The 22,370-nt window shown below is 43.3% G+C and overlaps 1 protein-coding gene across 1 annotated transcript in view; it reads left to right on the top strand.

Annotated features, from left to right (window-relative positions):
• Positions 1 to 1,463: 1,463 nt before the first annotated feature.
• Positions 1,464 to 22,370, top strand: part of LOC126194753 (probable ATP-dependent RNA helicase DDX47) — a 66,458-nt gene continuing 45,551 nt past the window's right edge. The window contains exons 1-3 of the mRNA XM_049933034.1: positions 1,464 to 1,645; positions 2,166 to 2,259; positions 21,354 to 21,518. Coding sequence (XP_049788991.1) covers positions 1,553 to 1,645; positions 2,166 to 2,259; positions 21,354 to 21,518 — 352 coding nt within the window. The 5' untranslated portion in view covers positions 1,464 to 1,552. The remainder of the gene's footprint in view (positions 1,646 to 2,165; positions 2,260 to 21,353; positions 21,519 to 22,370) is intronic.

The following is a 22,370-nucleotide window of genomic DNA, read 5'->3' as shown; positions in this document are numbered from 1 at the left end:
AGTAATTCACACGAAAACCTTATGATGCACCAATGTCAAAAAGTCAAGCATTTTAGAAGCTATGTTCAAGGTCTCCTAAAGGCTGTGAAACTTATTTAGAATCGACTGGAAAATTCCCTACATATCCATGTCCAACTCAATGGAATTCATACTATAATTCTAGTGAAGAGCTACTCAAGTCATGGATATTCTAAATGAAAGTTTAAGGAAACTTGGATTGGCAGCTTTTAAACAAATTGAAACAGAATTTGTTAAGGAATGCACAAGTGCTGAAAATCTATTGCTAACGGCATCAGAAGTTTAGAAGGGGACAAACATGCCTACTATGGATGTCTTCTGCCAGAAATAATGAGAATTCAAAGAAGGTTAAGCAGCTTACAAATTGGGAACCCCATGTACTGTGGTGTGCTAATAGAAGGTATTGTAGTAAGGCTTAATAGGCTTTTTGAGGGTTTCTGTAAATTAGAGGACCAAAGGTAAAGGACGGCATATTAGCAGCCATATCTTACCCTTTTTTCGAAATGAAATGGGTACCCAAGGTATGCTCAGCAGATTCAGAAGGATGTAGGGTGTAGAAGTTACTTGGAGATGAAGAAGCTTGCACAGGATAGAGTAGCATGGAGAGCTGCATCAAACCAGTCTCCAGACTGAAGACCACAACAACAACAACCCAAGGTTAGCAAAGAATACCTTAATGAACTGTTTATTTCAGAAGTGCAGCAGATGACACAAGAAAAAGGAAATGGGAGGAACTTGCAATCCTCAGATAAAGAAAGAAATCGTTGAATCTTAGTATGTGATCATTGAGTATTGTGACCCTTCATTAGCCAGTGATAGTGCTCACGCTACAATAGATCAGGAAAAACTATTAAGATTTAAGAGATGGTGACAATAATTTAGATTCATTGAACATATATACAACTGTAAAAAAAATTTCTTAAATGAAATACTTGTTTACCAAGCTCTGCTTCTGTTGAACAATAATTTTCTTTTTTTGAGATGATAATGAAGTCACATAGGTGGAACATGAAAGATTTGAACCATTATTGGTGTAAAAATCAATTAAATAAATGGCATGTAGAATGTTCACTAAGTCAAGGTATTTAATTTGAATAAAGGTATTTTGAAAATATTGTTTTGCAGTTAGTATTTAAATACTTTTACTTACAAAGATTTTGTATTTACAATGGAATAGAAAAAAAACAACTACTTTCATTTTGAAATTAAATTTGTTCAGATTGTGCAAAATTTTGTTCCTGACTTATGTAACTACCACATTTAAGTTGCTTATGCCCTAATCGCGTTTTGCCATACTTTTTTGTATTAGGAAATTAACTACTGCAATCATGTTGACTCGGTTGCTAACGAAAGAGCTACTCCTATTATATTCCAGTCTTCGACCATAAATAGTATCTATGGTCGAAGATTCCAGTCCCGAAAGTATAGGCCTGTAGGCTTTAATAAGCCAAAGATAGATGACGATGTAAACATTGTATCTTTGCTACAGCTCATTCGGAGCACGTTGCAGTGTTATTGTTGCTGTGCTTGAGCAATGGCGAGAGATAATGCGGAATCTGGAAGTGAGGAAATCTTGGATAGCATCGTTGAAGAGGACTCCGAGAAAGAAGTTACATTTAAGGACTTGGTAGTGTGCTTTCGGTCTATAACATTATTTTCCTGATAACTAAATTTGGAAGTGTGCATTGAAAGTTTATGTGCATATTACTTGTAAACAAGATGAGAGCCTGTCAAACTATTTGCGATATTGTTTACTGATTTCATGACCTGACGTATTAAGATCAATCGTTAAATTCCAATTAAATTGTCATGTTTCTCATGAGGCTAACACGTGTGACAATAAGCCATAATTGCAGATCAAATATTACCTCTTGGGACTCTACCATATAACGTAAAGACCACAGACCGAACTTAAATTATTTTAACGGATGGCCGATTGTAACATTTCTTGGCATCAGCTCTGGTCATTAAATATAAATGAGCCAAACAATTTGTAATTGAAATTGGTTTTAAGTTAGATCTTCAGTTTGCGTGTAGAAACTTCAATACAAGTTACCACCGTTAAGTGAAATAAAAATATGTAAAAGTTTAAATCAAAATTGAATGTTTACTGATTGCTGTAGTGAGATTTTTATTTATTGTTTCAGGGTGTAGTTGACGTGTTGTGTGAAGCATGTGAACAACTTAAGTGGAAATCACCTACAAAAATTCAGAGGGAAGCTATACCTCTAGCCCTCCAAGGTATGTACTCTTCATTTTGAGATAAAATGTGAAGACAGTTTCCTCAGTGCTAATGCTGGTGTCGCTGTTATTTCCCCCAATCAAGGTTCTTAAGTGACAGTAATCCAATGTCTCATTGTAGTTGTTCAAAAACCATATAACTATGTTAGAATATATTGCTTAAGAATGCAAGAACATCTGTGCACAAATCAGACCTAATTTATTTGCAGTTTTACTATTATACAGTGGCCCTTTTTATGTTTATAGTTGTTCAAAAGTAATAAATTTCTTTCAGTTCTTCATATGAAAAATGTAATGGAATGCCATACATTTGGCAGAGAACATTTTACATCGTGCACTTATAAAAGGCGTGTGCATTCTTCACCAGTGATATCAAAGATTTGCTTCAAAAATTTGTTACAATAGCAATTTGGTTTCTTTGGAGGAGTTATCATTTACCCTCCATATTGCTGTCAACCAGGGTAGGAATGCACTATGAAGCACTAGGAGCAGGCCTACTGGCAATAGGTGTTGTTAGGTATCAGTTACAGTTGCTGGCTGATGCTTATAGAGCGAATGTCAACGTCAAGTGTAAACTTCCGTCAAGCATTTGCCATTGCAAAACAAATATTGCATCAGATTGCGTTTATCTACGGCAGCAAACGAAGTTTTCATTTGGTGCTTTGTGTCTTTCGACGTATGGGATGCTTTGTGAGTGTTTGTGGTTCAAGAGCTGTCAGCCAATAAAGAGCTAGGTGACAAGTTCTCAGAAAGACTGTCTTATTTAGATAAAATCTGCATTATTCAATGTGGTCACATCCCAGCCCAATGTGCTTTGTCCACAATTTTACCAGTGAGCAATTTTATCTCTAAATTACAAACACTAGAAGGGGAATACGGATGTGTCAGATTCCACTCATGACGTCATCAGCATGGCGGAAATAGCTATTCTAAGTGCCTACAGTATGGCGCCTATGATATCACTACATACACACAGCAACAAACATGAAAATACGTACAAATAAGGCAATAACATCTCCCTCCAAAAATCTAACGGGACAACCACAAGAAATTGGGGGTTTTAGGGAGGGGACAAGCTAAATATAACAGAAAAACACCACGACCCTTAAACACACAAGAGACAAGATGACAAACAAAAAAGAAATTAAAAAATCTACTGGAATCAGACACTTCCCTTGACCTATATAGGTCAACGGCATCTGATGATATCAGAACAACACCTACAGCACAAACTACAGAAATTGGAATCAGACATTTCCCTTGACCACAGCTGACATTACCAAAACACATATACCCACATATAAAAATACGAAAATTGGAATCGGTCATTTCCCTTGACTCATATAGGTCAACTATAACTACCAACACCTACAACTACGAAAAACAAAACCACAACACCTCAAAAATTAAAAACTCAAACATCCCTACATAAATTAAAACACATTCAATACACAAAACATTACAATTTGAGAAAAATAGACCCAGAAAACACAACAAGACGACACCTACAAACACAACCAACTCATAAACTCTGCGCCATAATGACGTCACACACCACAATATTCTTACGTCGTGGGTCAATGCAGACAAGTGAAATCGAACGCTTCCGTTGACCCCACTAGAAGGTATGTCAAATATCTCTCTATGACAATAATAATTTAGTTGTTAGAATCAGTTTTTCAATCATAAATTCCTATACAAGACGGACTAAGAGTTAATTATGAGAATATCAACTTTGCTAAATAGAGTGGATGTTCAAAAAACTCTTGCTTCAAATACCTCATGTTTCCCAGCTTGTTAGGGAGATATATTGTCCCAGTGAGGAACTATTTTTTTATCTTTTTGGAAGCAGGTCTCATATATCAAGTTTTTTATTGCTTTGGTTTACAAGATTTGGATAATATTCCGTTATTTTTTGTTTTTCTTTTGTTCACTTGCACTGGCTTCCAGTTAGTGCTTTGATTGAAGTTTCATTTCTGACATGACTTTGTACATTTACATCTTGTCTGCAGTAACAAATTGGTACACTTATGTCAATATTTTCACCAGTGGTTGCAGTATTGGAATATCATTATATGGTTCATCTTCAGAAGTATGTGGCATATTTGAATTCTGCTATGTATATTTTAACAGTTGAAAATGGTAAAGTTATCAACCTTCACCAATTATTAGTGAATTTTTGTTGGCCATAAACCAATCATTATAAGATGTGACCGGCTCTCCACTTGGTGGAGAACTTCTCACTTTGCGCTTGCATCTGTAGGGATGAAAAAATATCGGTTCATGTTGGTGCACCTCATAAATCTCATCCTGATGTGAGTGTACAATCTGAAATGGCAGCCTGCACAATCTTTTGACTGTTTCACTTCAAGGAGAAGACACATTCATCCATGTGTCAGACGGAGACAGCAGGAAAATACCAATGACTCCATCCTTTGTTGTTATCGAACTATGCTGGTGCTCTGAGGAACACGTACCAGATAAAAGACATAAGTGAGGGTTGCCACAAGTTTTGGAAATCAGGGGATTTCAAACCTGTCAGGGAAAAAAAAAAAAAAAAAAAAAAAAAACAACACTGGAAAAATAACATTTTTTTCTCAGTAGATGAAATCCTTTGTTTACTGAGATGATGTGCACCGTCGCTGGCTGGTGATAGCTGAGTACATGCGCCACTTCCCTGCTCCCTCATTCTTACTGCTTCTTCTCTTTCGGCCACTCCCCTCAACTTGCAGTCAGTGCTGCCACCACTTCTTGCTGCTAGCCTAGCAGCTGCTGACAAAAAGCAGAGCGGTGTGAGGATTGTTTGTTTGGATCTGATTCTCAGAGACTGTTGACGCAGCAATAGGAGATGGTCGCATGTGCTTGGAGGTCACATGTGCTCGAGTTGCGCCTGGGTGATTGTGTGAATGTGTGTGTGCCCTCATTTTCTGATAAAGGCTGTGGTAAAAAATTTAGTTGTGAGAGTGTGATTGTCTTTTCTGTGTGCCTGTCTGCGGCTCATCAATCATCTTTACAGTGAGTTGCTACCTATCCTCATTAGTACTGATTCTCAGAGTATCCGCGCAAGTTATCTGTTGCATGGATTGATCACCACAGTCTTGTTTGATAATGTCTGTGGGAATTGCTGGCGACATGAGTGGACGCATTCGGGAGGACGACGGTTCAATCCCGCGTCCGGCAATCCTGATTTAGGTTTTCCGTGATTTCCCTAGATCACTCCAGGCAAATGTTGGGATGGTTCCTTTGAAAGGGCCCGGCCGAATCCCTTCCCCACCCTTCCCTAATTAGAGTTTGTACTCCGTCTCTAATGACCTCGTTGTTGACGGGACGTTAAACATTAATGTCCTCCTCCTCCACATGAGTGGACTTCCATGACAGACCGAAACTGCAGACCATTTTTCAGGATATCTGTAACGGGCCAGGCGTGACAGTCTGAAGCCCATTGTTTCCCACTAATGTATGGGCCGTAGCCTTCGGATCTGGTCTCACCAATCTGCCCTTAGGCAAGGTCTGTTTGTGTGTGTCATAATGCAGTGGATTTTTGTGGTCTATCCATGGACCCAGGACTGCAGTGCTCTTCGGAAGGCCAGAGGCCGCGGGTGACGGATTTCAGGAATTGTGACTGTCTCACTGCAAGTACATTGTACAGTGTGGTGTTTTATAGACATTTAATTTATTCTAGTATGTTTTGGCACTTCGGAAGTAATTTATCTATTAAAAAGTACGCACAATCAGAAAAGGAAAATTATGGCAGTCGCTGGTAGTTTGTACACAATGTACTTGTGTATTTCTTGAAAGAAAAAGTACACAGTATGTGTAAAATAGTACACACAACACAGTGGGTAATAATTGACAATAATGAACATAGTAGAACCAAACTTTTATTGGCGGTCACCTACAGTGTTGGTTTACACAACTCTTACGTGCCTTACACTCTTCTTTCAAGAGGCCTACTTTTTTCACAGGTTATTTCAGAAATCAGTGAAGGTATTTTAAATCTGTCGTCTGACTCCAATGAAATGCGTGTTTTTATCACCAAAAATGTTTTGTTTTATTTAAATAAAATAAAATCAGTGTTCTTAATGAAACGCATACCATTTTGCTTGCTTCCTCCTTCTAAAAATAGTTCATTACAAAAGATGTTGATGTTAGTCCTACTTAAGAATTTCGCCAACATGGTTAGAAATACAGAACTCCTTACATTTTTTGTCAACTTACGTCTTTACTTCCCCTTGAAATCTTAAAATTTGTTGGGGGAAAAAAAAAAAACGTGTCTGGAAACCAGGAAAATATAAAGGAATTTCACTTTGGGAAACTCGTGCCATCCCTATAAGTAGTCCTAGTCTTGGGGCTAGTTCTTAACATGTTGAGTCAAAAACACACCCTTCCGTACAAGTTTACAATTATTCAGAGCCATTTATTGCTTTATTGTTACAGCCAGGGAAACTTGTCCTTTTTTCCCTGTGCACCATCATGAAAGAATGCGCATCAACTTGTGACATTACAATACTGTTTTTGCAATTGCATGTGTCGCTCTCACACAGCCTCACTGTGGTTGCTGGTTATATTATTACAGCTGTTCCCGTAACAGTGTCTAACTTTTATTATTCATATACAGTTATTCAGAACTAGACCTATGTAAAAGAATATTATGGTATTGTGGCAGCCACTGGAAGCTCACATTTCCCTACTGCCAGAAAATTTGTTGAAAGCAGGTCGTGTCCCTTTATTAACACTATCATCTCTGGACAAGACTGCATTGCTTACATACACAGTATTTTTAATCACTTTTCATCAGAGCAACAGTACTGTGACCTACTTTCACCTAAACATTTGATTTCTATAGATGTTGCACTTGACAGTACAAGACACTTTCAACATAATATACAATTGCAGAATCGTGGGAATCTATTGAGTGGTGTCTCTTTACTGATATCCATGAATGCCACCGAAACTACAAACTTTTGTGGTTAAATGCTGCTATGGTGTTTTGATGGGCTGAAATTATTACTTTCTGTTGAGCCTGGTACTGTCAGCAGAAACTTTGCTAAATAAAACATCTGCTCCAGCCCGCCTCACCATTGCACAACAGCCATTGTAAAAGTCAGTCTAGTTGGGATCATTTAATTTACCAACAGGGTACTGGACTCAATACATGTTTTCACTGTAGAGGTGAAAGCACCCCCCCCCACTTCCCACTCTGTGGTGAGTTCGTGCTTGGCTATGACGGGCCCAAAGCTTTACAGCACCTTTCCCTTTCCATGCTGCATGTCTATCCTACTCCTGTTATTTTTCCTCACTCTTGGGGAACATGTCTGGAATATTTAAGGAATATGTTCTGATGTTTCAGTAGTCTGACATCGGAACAGTCCTTACACTGCTTTTTCTTTCTTTCTTTCTTTCTTTCTTCATTCACCATCTCCTGTCATTCCTCTGATTCGACATTTGAAATTCGTTTTTGTTTCTTCTTCCTATGCGCACCTGATGGCCAGCCCTCTGATATGTAACAGGTGACTGTACCACGTGATTCCCAGCCCCAGGTCAACAGGTTGGGTTCGCACGTACCCCCTGGTACAGGCTACGCTCAGAGAGGGGTGATTGCCTGAGCTGTTACATTTCGCAAATTGCCAATTGGCCCCTCTGTCAGAGTTTCGGGAGGGGGGGGGGGAGGTGACCCGAGGCGTGAAGAATCTCCCAACGCTTTGAGATGGGGGCCACCAGTTGGAAGGAGTGCGCCATCGCAGATGGTGGCAATTGTGCTGAATTTTCTTGTAATGAGCCAGTCACCATCTCCAACTACATCTACCAAACTTAAATGGAATGAGGCTGAATATTCCAGGTACCGTAGCAGCTGCTTCCCAGTTAGAGGGCCCGCACAAAAGACAAGCAAGGTGGGCAAGTGACCTCCCTTCAGGAGCTCGGATCGAAACATCGCGACTGGATGTAAACAACAGCAGACTTCCCGCATAAACATGGAACTACTTTGTGAAAAGCCATGTGACAGAGATCCACCAATTGGAACTAATGTGACTACATGTAGCACTCCACTGAATCGGCCTTATAAGCACAACAGCAGAGTCAGACCGGCATTGTGTATGTACAGCTACGGCAGCTTCGGACAATACCTATGCCGGCTCTAGCATAGTAGACACTCACCGTAGCATTAAGTTGAAAATTGTTTCTTTGTAATTGTGTAGAGTAGTATTTTGGTTATTATTTTCTTTTCATTGTCTTGTACTCTTATCTGTTTTTTGCCACCACAAGAATTGTTGTGCTTCTTGTTGTCCTCGTGTTTGGAAATTAGTGCACGCCAGGAAGGCGAATTAGTTATAATAAAGTGTATTCAGACTTAATCGTTCGAATGAAATGGCCTTGTCAGAGGAATTTCTTCGGTCCTTGGTGGAAACTCTACAGCATATTGAGGCAGCACTCACAAGGTCAGAACATTTCCCTCACTCTCCATCGTTGCAAGAGGTTAGTATATTCCATCACAGGTAAATTTAACACTTTGCATGTGGCTCCACCAATGACTCTGGCTTTTGATAGGTCTGTCGAACCATAATCAAATTATGTCAAACAGTTGAAACATCATTTACTGGCACATGGGATTTATGATGAAAATCGAAGTTGGGCTTTGTTTCCCCTCGTGATCTCTGTTTACCCATATTAAGAGCTGCCTTTCTGAGTACTTAGATGCACAAATACACGTCACCTCTGTCAGTCAGACTTTTTCTTGTCGAAACCCCAGGCCAAACATATTGGGAATGGATTATGACTCTCCAGGGTCCCTCCTGCCATTGCAAATTCCAATGTGTAGATGTTGCCTGCAAACAGTCTTGTGCCTCTTTGTTGATTCGCAATATAGTGGTGGTTCACACACTAGACAAGGGGCTTCAGGCTGATATTTTGAAGTTACAGGACCCGTCCCTCGACATCTGTGCACCAATAATTAGTGCATTTGAACAGTTTCACCGTCTACAACTGCCGCATCTTGATAAGGTTGTTTTCGTGTCTCGCCAGTTGCCTAGTGCCGAGCGGCAGTCTGGTCGGTCCGTTGGTACATCCAATGACAGAGAGTCTTTCGTCCATTTTCCATCATATTCGGACTGTTTCCAGACTCTCAAATGGTTGGAGAGCCTCCATCGGCGAGCAAGGTGTGTGACCTGCAGCCGAACGGGACATATCGCCATTGTGTGTCAGGCTTTGCAGAAACATCACATAGATGCAATGCTTTCTGCAGAAACACAGGCTCATCATAAGTCGTCCCCTCAAACATGGGAGCCTTGCATTCCATTGACGGACAAGTATTCTCCATCATTCCTCAGTCGGGAACCTGTGTCTCCTTACTTTGGAGGTCGCGCATATTCCAGTGGTCTTCCAAATTGACACGGCATCATCCGTTTCTGTTGTGGATGGTACCACGTACCAATGCTTGGGCTCATCATCTTTGCCTCCGCACACTTGCGCCTTGTGTAGTTTCAGTAATCACCCTATATCAGTTGAAGGCGTTTTTGGACACAAATTTCCTACAACAGTCATTCCTTCACCACTCAGTGTTTGGTGGTCGGCTCTCCTGGTGCTACTAACCTTTTCGGTGTGGACATTTTTTGTCTGGGTTTGTCAGTGCAGGACAAGGTTCAGGCGGTTTCGATCCCCTCCTCAGATACCCTCCTCGCCCTGCTGCTCAGCAAACATGAAACCATGTTCTCATTCTCCACACCAGGTGTGAAGGGTTTCCTCATGTATATTCAGCTTCTACCTGGTCCCCTTTGCTCTGAGAGACAGGCTCCAAGTGGAACATTGCCACTTACAAGACGAAGGCATCTTTTCTCCTGTGTGCGTACAGTCGCTGGACGATGCCTATCGTCTTAGTCAAGAAGCCGAATGGTGCTTTACGCATCTCTGATGATTTTAAGGTCACGGTAAATTCTCAGTCCATCATCGATGCATATCCTGTCCCATCGGTGGATGACATACTTACACGTGTTGTGGGCTCACTGTTTTTGCCAAAATTGATTTGTGCAATGCTTATTTGCAGCTGCCGTTGGACGAGGAATCGCAACAGATGCTAGTAATCAATACCCTGTGTGGCTTTCTTCGGTACTGCCGCCTCCCATTTGGCATTGCCAGTGCCCTTACCATTTTCCAATTTTATTTGGAACATCTCACAAGTCAAGTGCCTGGTGCGACAAATTATCTGGATGATGTCATTGTCAGTAGTTCATCCACGGTGGATTTCGCGCAGAAGCTGGATAGGCAGTTTCAGATTTTTTCTGTGGCTAACCTGGGTTGCCAGAAAAAAGTGTGAATTTTTTGCGTGCATGGTCAGTTATCTTGGTTTCACGATTGATGCCCGCGGCCTCAAGTGGTCGACGGCATTGATAGGCTGGTGGCTTTCGCATCCAAAAAATTGACTGACGCTCAAACTAAATATAGTCAAATTGAAAAGGAAGCTTTGGTGCTGGTTTTCTCCCTGATGAAATTTTACGATATCGTGTATGGCCATCATTTCACTCTGCAGACTGACCACAAACCTTTGGGGTCTTTGTTTCACCCGGATGCCACAGTGCCCACCTGAACGGCATGCCGCCTCCAGTGTTATGCGCTCTTCCTGGAGATGTTAGACTATGATATTGTATATCATACCTCTGAACAGCACAGGAATGCCGATTTTCTGTCCCAGCTGCCTGCCAGTTTGGACCGTGAGTTTGATGCCTCCCCGTGGGTTTGTTTCCATGTAGAACGGGATATGGACACAGCTCTTTACGTGCTTCTGTTGGATGCCGATGAGATCCGGCAGGACACCACTCAGGATTACACACTGCAAGCTCTCTGCCACCAAATTGCTGTGGTTTGGCCGACCAGCCGTTGTAGTGTCCGCAATTCGGGGGTCCAGCATTTTTGGAATCATTGGCACAGTCTTATTTTCCGCTGTGGCATCATTCTTTTGCATAGTGATTTGGGTGTTCCCCAGGTGGTCATACCACATGCATTCTGACCTCCTCGACGCTGGCCATTGGGAATCATCCTCACCAAACAGCTGACCCACCGACACCTTTATTGGCATGGTTTGGATAAATACATTGCCTCCCTCATGTTGGCCTGCACCATGTGCCAAACACGTCAGACAGCATCCTCCCACACCAGTATTTTTCTTGGCCAGATGCAACTGCTCCGTGGGAGCATTTCCACTTGGATTTCGCAGGGCCGTTTCATGGTTCTCAGTGGCTCATCTTGATATACTCCAGGTCGGGATACATTTACATATCCCGCATGATGAACTCCACTTCTGCTGAGACTATCAAAATTCTCCGGCACCTATTTGCTGTCATGGGACTCCCTAAAATGATCGTTACAGATAACGGTCCACAGTTTACTTCGAACGAGTCTAAGCAATTCTGTACTGCCATGGAATTTCCCTCATCCATACTGCCCCATTTCACCCTGCATCAAACGGCTGGGCAGAATGTTTTGTGTGGACGTTCAAGACCCAGCTCGATACGCTGCTGAGCCATCACCTGTTGGAGGAGACCGTGCTTTGCATACTGCGCTGCCCCCCCATGCCGGTAAGTCCTGTGGAAATACTTCATGGTCAACCATTCCGCTCTCCCTATCTGTTGTTATTCCTGAGCCTTCTCACCCTCCCACCCGCACTCATGCGTACACCTTCCATGTTGGGCAGGAGGTCTGGGCATGGATCTTCTCTCATACACGGGCGCACAGGGCACCTGCTGTCATTGTCAAGCTCTGCAGCCCGACAATGGCGTCCCTCCAGTGGACCGATGCTTTCGCCGCCCACTGGCACCTCAACTAGCTCCACCCCCGTCTGGTGGACGACGACGCCCCAGGGGAGCTGTCAGTGCCTGTCACTGGCCGCCCTGTGACGGAACCTCTGCTTCCGTTTCCACCTCAGCCTGTTGCGTCGCTGCCTCCTGCCCGTCGGCCACAAACCAATGGTTGTCGACCAGGACGCCCCTACCCATATGGATGTGTTGTGGCGTAACAAGACAGCCACGCCACTCGGAAGTAGCCGAAAGGCACGCGTTAACTCACGCAGGCTAGTAGATAGGTCTGAAACAGGATACGTAATGAATGCTATAAAGAAAAGTACGTAGCTCCTGGAATACTTAACTTTAATCCATCCTTGTGGTACATCGCTCTTGACGATACAAGTGAGACTCTTTAGATACAAGCTATGTAATGCTAATGGTGCCTTGCTAGGTCGTAGCCATTGACTTAGCTGAAGGCTATTCTAACTATCGGCTCTGCAAATGAGCGAGGCTTCGTCAGTGTGCATCGCTAGCTACGTCGTCCGTACAACTGGGACGAGTGCTAGTAAGTCTCTCGAGACCTGCCATGTGGTGGCGCTCGGTCTGCTATCACTGTCAGTGGCGACACGCGGGTCCGACATGTACTAATGCGCGGCCGATTTAAAGCTACCACCTAGCAAGTGTGGTGTCTGGCGGTGACACCACAGGATGTTTGCAGAGGGAGAAATGTCGTAGCAGCCCTTATCAGTTAAAGGGCCCGCACAACAGACAAGCTACGCGGGCTCGCGACCTCCCTTCAAGAGCTCAGATCAAAACATTACTACTGGATGTAAACAACAGACTTTCTGCATAAACTTAGAACTACTTCGTGAAAAGTCATGTGACAGAAATTAACCAATTAGAACTAATGTGACTATGTGTAGCACTCTGCCAAATTGGTGTTATAAGCGCGCCAGCAGAGTCAGACTGGCAGTGTGTATCTACAGCTAGGACAGCTCCGAGCAATACCTATGCTGGCTCTAGCATAGTCGACACTCGCTGTAGCATTCAGTTGAAAATTGTATCTTTGTAATTGTGTAGAGTAGTATTTTTATTACTTTCTTTTCATTGTCTTTTACTCTTATTTAGTTTTTGCCACCACAAGAATTGTTGTGCTTCTTTTTGTTCTTGTGTTTGGAAATTAGTGCATGCCATGAAGGCACTTTAGTTATAATAAAGTGTGCTCAAACATGACCGTTGGTTCTTTTCTGTCAACCTCAGAACGCTACACCGGGAATCTCCCAGTTGCAGCTCAGATCCCGGCTGGGTCGGAGATTTTTCTCCGCTCAGGACTGGGTGTTGTGTTGCCTTCATCATCATTTCATCCCCATCCAGCTCGCAGGTCGCCCAATGTGGCATCAAATGTAACAAGACCTGAACCAAGGTGGCCGGAGCTGCCCCATAAGGGGCCTCCTGGCCAATTACGCCAAACGCTCATTTCCATTTTCCTCAGGAGTCAAATACTGGAGAATGTCAGTTTTTGCTATGGTTATTCCATTTATTATTCAGAAAGGTGCTGATGCAACTACAGGCCCATTGAAATTCTGCTCTTGTCTACATAATGGCACTTTGATTTTGGAGAGCAGTTGTGAGTTTCAAGCCGAACAGCTGCTTGCATCTTCGCTCCTCCTGTTCGTGTCAAGGTCCATCGAATGCTGAATTTTTTGCATACAGTAGGCTGCTCAATGGTCTGACAGAGGGCGAAATCTGAACTTACTTCTCTGATCAGGGCATCACTGCAGTCCATCGAGTAATGAAAAAGGTTGATGTAACCTCAGCACCTACATGCACTCTTTTTTTCTCACGTTTGATAGAAAAGTGCTTCCATCAAAGATCAAACCCGGCTGTGAGGTTATCACGGTCTAGTCATACATTCCAAACCCAATGTGCTGTTACCAGTGTCCTTGTTACAACCACACTCAAATGTCCTGTCGAAATACGGCCACCCCCTCCCCTTCCCACTGTATAAATTGCAATACTGACCATGCAGCTTCATCCTGAGAATGTCCCATGTATCTCTATGAGCAGGCCCTCCTGCAGATCTGGGTGAAGGAAGAAGTACCTTATCATGTGGCTTGCAAGTTGATCGCTAGTTGAAAGCCCTAAGTTTTACCATCTGGCACCTATAGTACTGTTTTTGTTACACCTTGCTCCAAGGAGGACATGGCTACACAGACTTGTGACCTCAAATTCAGCACTGCATTTGTCAAATCACACAGTGTCATGATAGCATCTCCATCTCCTTCTCACTGAGCAAGGTGACTCAGTGGTTAGCATGTTGGACTCGCATTGGGGATGACAATGGTTTAAACCTGCTTCCGACCATCCTGATTTAGGTTTCCGTAATTTCCCTAAATCGCTTCCTTTGAAAGGGTATGGCCGACTTCCTTCCATATCCTTCCCTAATTGGATGGGACCAATGACCTCACTATTTGGTCCCCTCCTCCAAAATAGCCTGTGCAGCAAGCCACCAATTTGCCTCCAGTAGCAAAATCACCTGCTACACAACTGGCAGGCCAGAAAGGACAAAAGAAATAATCTGCCACCTGCAAAGGCTCCAAGAAATCAAATAAAGACAAGCGGTGTTCTTCTTCACTGACTCAAAAATCCTCTTCCGTGGTGTTGCCGTGTGATAGCCTCACCCAGCTGACATCCATTTCACTGGTGCACATTGCCAACTGTTTTTCTGTCCTGGAATTGGGAGGCCAACCCAGAGAGACTGCCGATACCTCTGTAGATCTCGTGGAACAGGATCCTCCGGGCTCTGCACCCTGTAGCAGAGTGTCTTCAAAGGCTGGCACTCAGTAGCCACCGAAGTGACAACCCTCCATTTTTTTCCCCATTATGACTTTCCTCCAGTGGAATGTTTGCAGCATTCAGTCCAAGGAGGAGGAATGACAGCGGCTCTTGGAATCCCAGTGTCCCATTGTTTTCTGCCTCCAGGCAACTACATTGCGTTATTGCGACCCGTTGCATTCCTTTCTTTCTGGTCGGCTTTGACCTTCCCCCCTGAGGATGGCATTCCATGTCATGGGGGATTGATGCTGCTCATCTGCGATGATGATCATAGTCAAACCCTCTACCTGAACACCTGGCTGCAAGCTGTTGCAGTCCACATTTCTCCTTGCTCGCTTCACTTTTTCTCTGTGTAACATCTACATTCCTCCGTCGTTCTGTGTCACCAGGGCAGACTTCCTCCGGCTTATGGGTCAACTCCCTCACACCTTTTTGTTGCTGAGTGACTTTAATGCACACCATCCCCTTTGAGGCTCTTCAGAACCTGTCAGAGGAGCCTTTTTGCCTGACCATCTCAATCAACTCAATCTCTTCTGCCTTAACACTGGAGCACCCACATTCCTTCCTAAGGCTGACTGGAGGCTTTACTCCTCTGTGGTGACCTTCGACGAACATCTCCCCAGTTGTGATGACCAGGTAGAGTACCTTACAAACATTCTCCTTACCACAGCAGAACATTCCATATCTTGCACTTCATATTTACCGTGCCGTGACCTGGTCCCTTGGTGGACTGAGACATGCCATGATGCAATTTGCACGCAGAGATGGGCACTCTGCATTTTTAACCATCATCCTATGATAGCAAACTGTATCCGTTATAAACCATTGTGTGTGCAGTGTCGTTGCATTCTTTGGGATAGCAAAAAAGCTAGCTGGATTTCATTTACTAGTTCCTTTAACAGTCCCACTCTGTCCTCCCTCATGTGGGCCAACCTCTGACTGCTCTCTGGGATCAAGGTCCATTCCAAAATTTCCGACCTAACCGAAGCAGACGATATCATTCTGGACCCCATTGCTATCTCCAACATCTTAGGCTGCTATTTTGTGGAGATTTTGAGCTCCACCCACTATCGCCCTGCCTTCCTCTATTGGAAACGAGTGGAGGAGACTAGGGTGATACCCTTCTCCTCTCAGAATTGTGAATGCTACAATGCTGCCATTCCTACAAGGAAGCTGGATCATGCTCTCACTTCATCCCAATCCTCTGCCCCAGGGCCGAATTATGTTCACATTCAGATGTTGCAGCACCTCTCTCTTGTGGGCATACACTTTCTGCTTCATACATACAATCTCATTTAGCTGGTGGCAAGAAGCCACTGTCATACCCATACATAAGTCCAGTAAGGACAAACACCTTCCTTCCAACTACCACCCCATTTCTCTTGCTAGCTGTGTTTGCAAGGTCATGATAGATATGATTCATGCCCAGCAATTTACTAACCACTGCTCAGTGTGGATTTCAAACATGGCATTCTGCAGTTCATCATCTTGTCACTTTTCAACCCATGACATGAATGTTTCTCTGTATAAATACCAGACTGTGGCCATGTAAAAACAGTCTTTGGCCATGTAAAAACAGTCTATGACATGTGCTGTGGGAATGTGCGCTCCGTAGTCTCTACATGTGGGGCTTCCAATGCCACTTGCATCATTTCTTTCACGAATTTTAAAAAAGACAGAGTTTTGAGGGTACATGTGGGTTCTGCCTTGCCGGACACCTTTGTCCAGGAAAACGAGGTGCCTCAGTGCTCCATCCTGAATGTTGTCATCTTTACCATAGCCATTAACCCTATAATGGCCTGTCTCCTGCCAGACATCTCTGGCTCCTTTTTGTGTATGATTTTGCAATATATTGCAGTTCTCGACAGACTTCTCTCTTTGAATGGTATCTTCAACGATGTCTCGACCATCTTCACTCGTGGAGCATCGACAGTCGCCTTTGCTTTTCCACTGACTAAACCATTTGTATGAACTTCTGGCGGCACAATAGGTGTTTCCACCACTTTACGTCTTGGGCCTGTTGCTCATCCATTCGCTGAAACTACAAATGCTTGATAGGAAATTTTCTTGGTCCTTCCACGTGTCATGTGTGGCCGCCTGATGCACCCAGTTCCTCAGTGTCCTACGTGCCCTAAGCAGTACTTCCTGGGGAGCGGATCAGACAGTCCTCCCATGTTTGTACTGATCCCTTGTCCGTTAGAAACTAGACTATGGGTGTTTCGCTTACGCACCTGCATGTCCAGCCATCTTATGCTGTCTGAATGCAACCCACCGTTGTGGAAGCCATTTGGCCATTGGCGCCTTTTACAATAGCCCATTTGAGAGTCTCCATGCAGAAGCTGTCAAACTGCCGCTGTCGTGCCGGCATGATGTTCTCCTCGGCGGATATGCATACCATTTGTCTGCCATGCCTGGCACCCCATTGTACGTCTCCTTCTTCGATGACTCCTTTGGCCGCCAGTGTGATGTGCGTCCCTCTTCTTGCTACCTCCTGGAGTCAGCTTTTGTCTGTTACTCTGGCAGCTTGACTTCATGCTACTTGTAACTTTCCCAGTGGGTGTGTACCTTTCACTGCCTAGGCTTCACGCGGTGGCCTACGTTCACCTTGGACTTCATTCACTTCCCAAGGAAACCACTCCAGATTTGATCTGTCTCTGTAAATGTCATGACCTTCACATGGAACTTAGCAACAGTACCTTGGTGTACACTGATGGCTGTGATGGCTGTTGGACTGACCTTTGTGTCGGGTGAGCCTTGATCAGTATTTACAGCAGAGCTCTTCACCTTGTATCAGGCCACGCAGTACATCCAACGACTCAGGCTTTTCAATTGTCATCTGCTCCAATTCTCTCTGTGCCCTTCAGAGCCTCTGTGCACTGTACGTGGTCCATCCCTTAGTGCAGTGGGTCCAAGAAAGCTTCCATTGCTCACTTGTGAGGGAGCAATGGTGGTGGTTATGTGGGTTCCTGGTCACATCAGTCTGACTGGGAACAAGGCTGCAGTCCTTCTACTTCGGCCCACTAGTTCTTCCATTCCTTCTGATTTCCGTGTTGCAGGTGGTCTCTCTTTGGCATCGCCACTGGTCTTCCCTTCATGGTAACAAGCTTCATGGAATTAAACCTCTCCCAGTGGCTTGGCCATCCTCCTCTCGGCTCTCTCACCATGAGGAGTTAATTTTAGCTAGGTTGCATATTGGCCATTGTTGTTTCAGCCATTGCCGTTTGTCAAATGGTGATCCCCCACCACTTTGTGCTCGTTGTCATCAACCTTTGACGGTTTGCCATTTCCTGACTGAACATCTTTTTGCCGTCTGAGTTATCAGCTATTTTAGCAAACTACACGCAGGCTATTGAACACCTTTTACTTTGTATCTGTCATAGAATATGGGGAAGGACATTTAATCTTTGGTTTGGGACCCCCATTGTCTCTACGGCACATTTTCTGGACCTTTCTCCAAGAGGAAGCCTTTGTCCTTAGCTTTCTCTCATTCCATCGATTGGGCATAATGTGTAGTTGCTTTTAACCCCTTTTTCATATTCGTTTTCTAAGGTTCTGACAGGGGCTCATATGACCTTAGTTGTTTTTGCACCCTAAAACAAAACAAAATCAAACCACCTCCCTCTCCCCTTCAAACACATACATATGGATCTGTCTATTTTTTAAAAAAATGTAGATTAATAATAGTGGAAAAGCCAGTCATAGACATGGTTGTATTTAGCCATATTTTCACCAAGAAAAAGTAATTGACATGCTCCACATCATAGTGTGATTCCATTTATGCCCCCTAAATTAGCTGACTGGTGAACCAAGTCACTTCTGTGTAGGACTCATTATGTATTCTGGCTTAGACACACACATTTTTAGTGTAGTTCTCAATCTTGCAATCCTGTTAATACACTGGCGTCCAAAATTAAAGCAACAAACTGCTGTTTCCCCTTCCTGTGTCTAATTCACTATATAATCATAAAAACTGCCAACCAGATGTCCATACAATTGTGTTCTGCACGGAATATAGCATTCTGCTCAATTGACAACTGTGCCAACGATGACGTCAGGCCCCCATGAAATGAGGTAGTGTTTGCCAGGTAGACCCCATGCACAATCACTGTGTACATGCCGCAGACAGTGCAGTATGGCACGAAAGAGATACCTACCAGACTGTCTGCAGTGGAGGGCCATAGAAAGGAAGCAGGGCATTCGCAAACTGATTTGGCCCGGTGGCTTAATGTAAATCATTCTGTTGTTTCCTAAATGTGGCGACAGTTTATAGAGACCAAAACTGTATCCTGAAGACCAGGGCAGGGCCGACCATGGGTGATTTCAGAAGAGGGAACCTATATTTGGCTGTAAGGGCATGACCTTACTACCTTAGTATTGCTTGGCAAGGGGCACATGAGCTCGCAGCATCCACTGGACGTGGTGTATCAAGGCAGTGCAGAATGCTTGGCAGAGTGCCCTTTATTGTCAGAGATCTGCTGTATGTCTACCTCTGATGGTTCTTCACAGAAGAAAATGTCTATGGAGTATTCATCAACATACCACCTGGGCAGTTCAACAGTGGACGAGCATTTTCACAGATCAGTGCCTATTTAGTCTGGAGTGTGATCCTCAATGGTTTCGAATCTGGAGGGAACATGGATCACAATTTCAGGGCCGAAACATTGTAGAAAGGGACAGAGATCGAAGAGGATCCCTAGTGGTGTGTGCAGGGATTGTGTTTACCACTTGAACCTCTCTTCATGAAATTATGTGGGTGAATCAGCAAGGTTTAAGTGCTGTCAGGTATCATGATGAGATCTCGGGATATCATCTACAGTTGTTGCGACGTGCTGTGGGTGCAGATGTCATATTGATGAATGATAATCCTTGACCTCATAAAGCATGGGTGGTTGATGTTTTCTTGGAAGTGGAAAATACTGCACACATGGTGTGGCCTGCTCACTCTCCTGATTTGAATCCCATAGGGCATTTCTGGTATGCACTGGGGAATAGCTTGCATCATGTCAGCATCTACCAATCACTCTCAAATGAAATGATAATTAAATCAAGACCTTAAGCTGCTGACAGGTGAAGATATACATCCACAGCAACAGTTGAAAATGTGTGCCCCGAATGGTACTCAAACCCGGCATCTCCTGCTTACAAGGCAGACGCTCTATCCATCTGAGCCACCAAGGGCACAAAGAATAGTGTGACTGCTGGGATTTATCCCTTGCACGCTCCCCGTGAGACCCACATTCTCTGCTTAATGTCCACACACTACATTCGTAGTGCCCCTGCCCATTACACTCATTACTCATGGCAGACAACCTTACCAAGTCCCGTAAGAGTTCAGGCAATGTGTGTACATCCGCACAGGAGGAGGTCAATGGCCGGTTAGCTTTAACTATATGAAGATGGTATCTGTTCTTTCGGACATGTCTGACATGTTCTTTCAGACATGTCCGAAAGGACAGATCCCATCTTCATAAAGTTAAGGCTAACCGGCCATTAACTTTCTTCTGTGCAGATGCACATGCATTGTCCGAACTCTTACGGGACTCTGTAAGATTGTCTACTGCAAGTAATGAGTGTAATGGGCAGGGGCACTACGAATGTAGTGTGTGGACATTTAAGTTAAGAATGTGGGTCTCACAGTGAGCCTCCAAGGGATAAATCCCTGCAGTCAAACTGTTCTCTGTGCCCTCGGTGGCTCAGATGGATAGAGCATCTGTCATGTAAGTAGGAGGTCCCGGTTTCTGACATGTCCAAAAGAACAGATACCATCTTCATATAATCACTCTCCAAGACTGCAAGCAGCTCTGCAGGAAGAATGGGTGTTACTGCCTCAACATGAGAATGATGACATCATTCACAGCATGCTCCGTCGTTGTCAGGCCTGTATTGCAGTCAGAGGTGGTCATACCCTATACTGAGTGTGTTAACCAGTTACCTGAATGTGTGTGGAAATCAGTTAAGTTGGAAAAACGAAGAAAATTTTTATCTACCATTATGCATGTTGCAATCGTCTGTGTTCTTTACATTATTTATACTTTATCATCACATTTTTACACTGTTTTGTGACAAAATGAATGCAACTTTGTAAGATTTCCTTTTGTTGCAACACCAGTGTATTAATGACATTCTATGAAAGAGTGACCGCTTCCTTGTTGTCAGTCTTCTCGTTGATTACCAACTAGTGAAGAGCTCTTGCTAGTTTCCTTCCTCTGATTAGCTGCTCCATTTTTTAATCACCTCAACAGTCATAACATGTTAAACTTCCCTCCTCCCTCTCCCTCTGCCTCTCCCGATTAAGTTAATACTCTAGCTTAATTATGTCAGTGAGACTTTAAGCTTGCCTAGTTTCCCAAGGAGGTAGTCTGTTTCTTGTGTACTTCTGGTTTCAGATTCTAACGTAGTACCTATCAAGTTGTTTCATTATGACATTGTTAGAGTTGCCCAGAATATTTCTTGTTTTTTTTAACTGTTGTGTCTCTTTTTATGTTCCAGGGAAAGATGTCATTGGGCTTGCAGAAACAGGCTCAGGGAAAACTGGTGCATTTGCACTTCCAATACTGCAGGCCCTTTTGCAGAATCCACAGAGGTATTTTGCTCTCGTACTTACTCCAACAAGGGAATTAGCCTTCCAAATATCGGAACAGTTCGAAGCACTTGGTAAGACATATGAGAATCTGATGCCATCATTGCTTTCTTTTTTGGAGATGTTGCAATCAGTTAGCTCAGTTCAAATTACTAGAAGTATTTGTAAACTTTTTTCATATGTTATTGTTCTTTCGATTTACATACTTGCGAAGAGAAATTGAGATCAAAATTCCACTTTTAGCTGGAACTGTAAATTGAATTTCCTTTCACCCATATATTTCCTTTAACCCATGTATGGTTTAGCACATTAGTCCTTATTTTACTGACTGAAACTGTTGCCAAATAGTAACAGTTTTAGAACTGTTCATAGATTTAAAATTAGCTCTATAAACATTAACAACACTTTTAGTTTGTATGTGAGTATGTAGCTAAAGTATCTGCACTAGTTTGGTAGAAACTGTAGAATGCCCAAGTATATTATGAAATTAACATTCCAATAACAATTTTTAGTAATAATAAAGCAACACAGTATAAAGATAATGTTCCACAACTAGTTATTGTCTTTCATCAGCAGTACAGTAGGGATATACATTTTTACAGCTTGTCACCTTCATCAACACAAATATTTCTTCTTCTGTTTAAGGCTGCAAAGTAGTCAGATGATTGGCTTGCTCCTACATGATAGTATTGGTTTTTGGCACGTTACTCCTGTTTACTTACCTAATTGAGCACTGGGAAGACTGTTAACCTCACTGTGATGTATGTAAGCATTACAAATAAGTCATTCTTGCATGCTGTGTGCGTAGAAACAGCTACTGAAAATTTCCTGGCAATTACTGGCTGTCCTCACTGCATTACAGTCTCCAAAGGACTAAGGAATAAAATTAATGCACTTCTTATTTCATTGATTAACTAGTAATCAAA

Source organism: Schistocerca nitens, chromosome 1 (assembly GCF_023898315.1).
Source record: "Schistocerca nitens isolate TAMUIC-IGC-003100 chromosome 1, iqSchNite1.1, whole genome shotgun sequence".
Lineage (NCBI taxonomy): Eukaryota > Metazoa > Arthropoda > Insecta > Orthoptera > Acrididae > Schistocerca > Schistocerca nitens.
This window is presented reverse-complemented; position numbering and strand designations above follow the sequence as displayed.